Source organism: Salmo trutta, unplaced genomic scaffold (assembly GCF_901001165.1).
Source record: "Salmo trutta unplaced genomic scaffold, fSalTru1.1, whole genome shotgun sequence".
NCBI classification, from domain to species: domain Eukaryota; kingdom Metazoa; phylum Chordata; class Actinopteri; order Salmoniformes; family Salmonidae; genus Salmo; species Salmo trutta.
Genome location: NW_021823160.1, coordinates 1 through 2,021, shown reverse-complemented (window position 1 = coordinate 2,021; position 2,021 = coordinate 1). Strand labels below are relative to the sequence as shown.

Below are 2,021 nucleotides of genomic sequence, written 5' to 3'. Positions count from 1 at the left end.
CGATCATTTTGGGTTTATCGTCCCAGCTCAAGTTAGCCTCATTACTCAGGGTCCTGGTATGTTCTCTCCACTGGGAGGATAGTTAACACAGGACTAGAAAAACAGCCTTGAGAGTCTAACCAGGGTCCGAGTTCACACACACGCACGCACGCACGCACGCACACACACACACACACACACACATACCCCAGACACCAAGCAGATCCTGAGTTATGTCTTTCCCCCTCCCAGGCAATGCTGGATCTGGGATCTGGGATCTGGGGACTGGGATCTGGGATCTGGGGTCTGGGATCTGGGGTCTGGGATCTGGGATCTGGGGTCTGGGATCTGGGGACTGGGATCTGGGGACTGGGATCTGGGGACTGGGGTCTGGGATCTGGGGTATGGGATCTGGGGTATGGGATCTGGGGACTGGGATCTGGGGACTGGGATCTGGGGACTGGGGTCTGGGATCTGGGGTATGGGATCTGGGGTCTGGGATCTGGGGTCTGGGATCTGGGGTATGGGATCTGGGATCTGGGATCTGGGGTCTGGGGTCTGGGATCTGGGATCTGGGGTCTGGGATCTGGAGTCTGGGATCTGGGGTATGGGATCTGGGGTCTGGGATCTGGGGTCTGGGATCTGGGATCTGGGATCTGGGGACTGGGATCTGGGGTATGGGATCTGGGGTCTGGGATCTGGGGTCTGGGGTATGGGATCTGGGATCTGGGGTCTGGGATCTGGGATCTGTGATCTGGGGTCTGGGGTCTGGGGACTGGGATCTGGGGTCTGGAGTCTGGGGTCTGGGATCTGGGGTCTGGGGTCTGGGATCTGGGGTCTGGGTAAGCCCCCTGTGTTTGGGTAGGGTCTGAATCTGTCTGCTCATTCATCTGTTAGTCTGAGTCTCTGACAGACGGACACATTTGTCTGCTGCTTAGAAAACAGAGTCTCCTGAGAATTTAGGTATTTCTTGCTCTCCTTTCCACTCTGGCATCCACAGGATTCTGTCTTATAGCCCTTCAAGGAAGACCAATTGGTTTGGTGGTGTGTGTGTGTTTGATTACTCCTATAGTCTCCCAGGGTTGGTAGGTCAGCGATGTAGGGTGTGAAATAATATTAACCATGAACCAGGATTACGAGTCCTCTAGGAGTGAGAGCGATAGGAGAGAACGAGGGGGGTGGGGGGTGGGGGGGGGGGTTGGTCTGGAGGTCAGCTTCACTAAATGACTTTTCCATGACTATAGGTATCTGAGCCACTCTGAGCCCAAGGATATCCTCTGTTTATGCTCAAGCAAAGACCTGCAGATTAGGAGGCCTGGCATTCGCCTGATTAAAATGACCTTCTTGTGTAAACTAAGCCTGTGAGGCTGAGAGGTTGAGAGCGGGGTAAAGCACAGAGGGAGCTTTCGGCTCGCTGCTCTCTGTGTAAGCCCCGCCTGTCTAATTAACCAGGTACCTCCCGCAGCACACACACACACATGCACGCACGCACACACAAACACACACACACACACACACACACACACACACACACACCACACACACACACACACACACCACCACACAACACACAAACACACACACACACAACACACACACACACACACCACACCAGCCTTTATATTGGCGTTCCATACTGTGCTAAGGTCATAGAGCAGCGGGAGGGCAGCAGCAAAGCTCCATGGGAGAATCAGATGTGCTAATAAAGCACTGATTTCCACCAGGCATCAAGGACAGCAGGCAACATTTCCGTGTTTGTGTAGGTGTAACTGTGTGTGCGTGTGCGTATGTGTGTGTATGCGTGTGTGTGTGTGCGTGACCAGCCAGGTGGGGGGGGGTTTAGTGTCAGAGACAGATTCCAAGGGCACCGTGTTGCACTCATTTGTTTGGGATATGAAGTTTTCTATCCATCATCTCCCCCTCCTCCCACACCCCTGCCAGTTCTCAAACTGAACTTGCACTTTGTTCTCATCCTCTCTCCGTCCTCTCTACTCTCTCTCTCTCTCTCGTCTCTCCTCTCTCACAACATCATCTCTCTCTCT

At 53.8% G+C, this 2,021-nt stretch overlaps 1 protein-coding gene across 1 annotated transcript; it reads right to left on the bottom strand.

Annotated features, from left to right (window-relative positions):
* Window positions 1–210: 210 nt before the first annotated feature.
* LOC115189492 (vegetative cell wall protein gp1-like) lies at window positions 211–830 on the bottom strand (the record flags this gene model as incomplete). The annotated part of the gene is made up of 1 exon (XM_029748104.1): window positions 211–830. A coding segment is annotated over one exon (620 nt), but the record flags the coding sequence as incomplete, so codon positions are not given.
* Window positions 831–2,021: the final 1,191 nt, after the last annotated feature.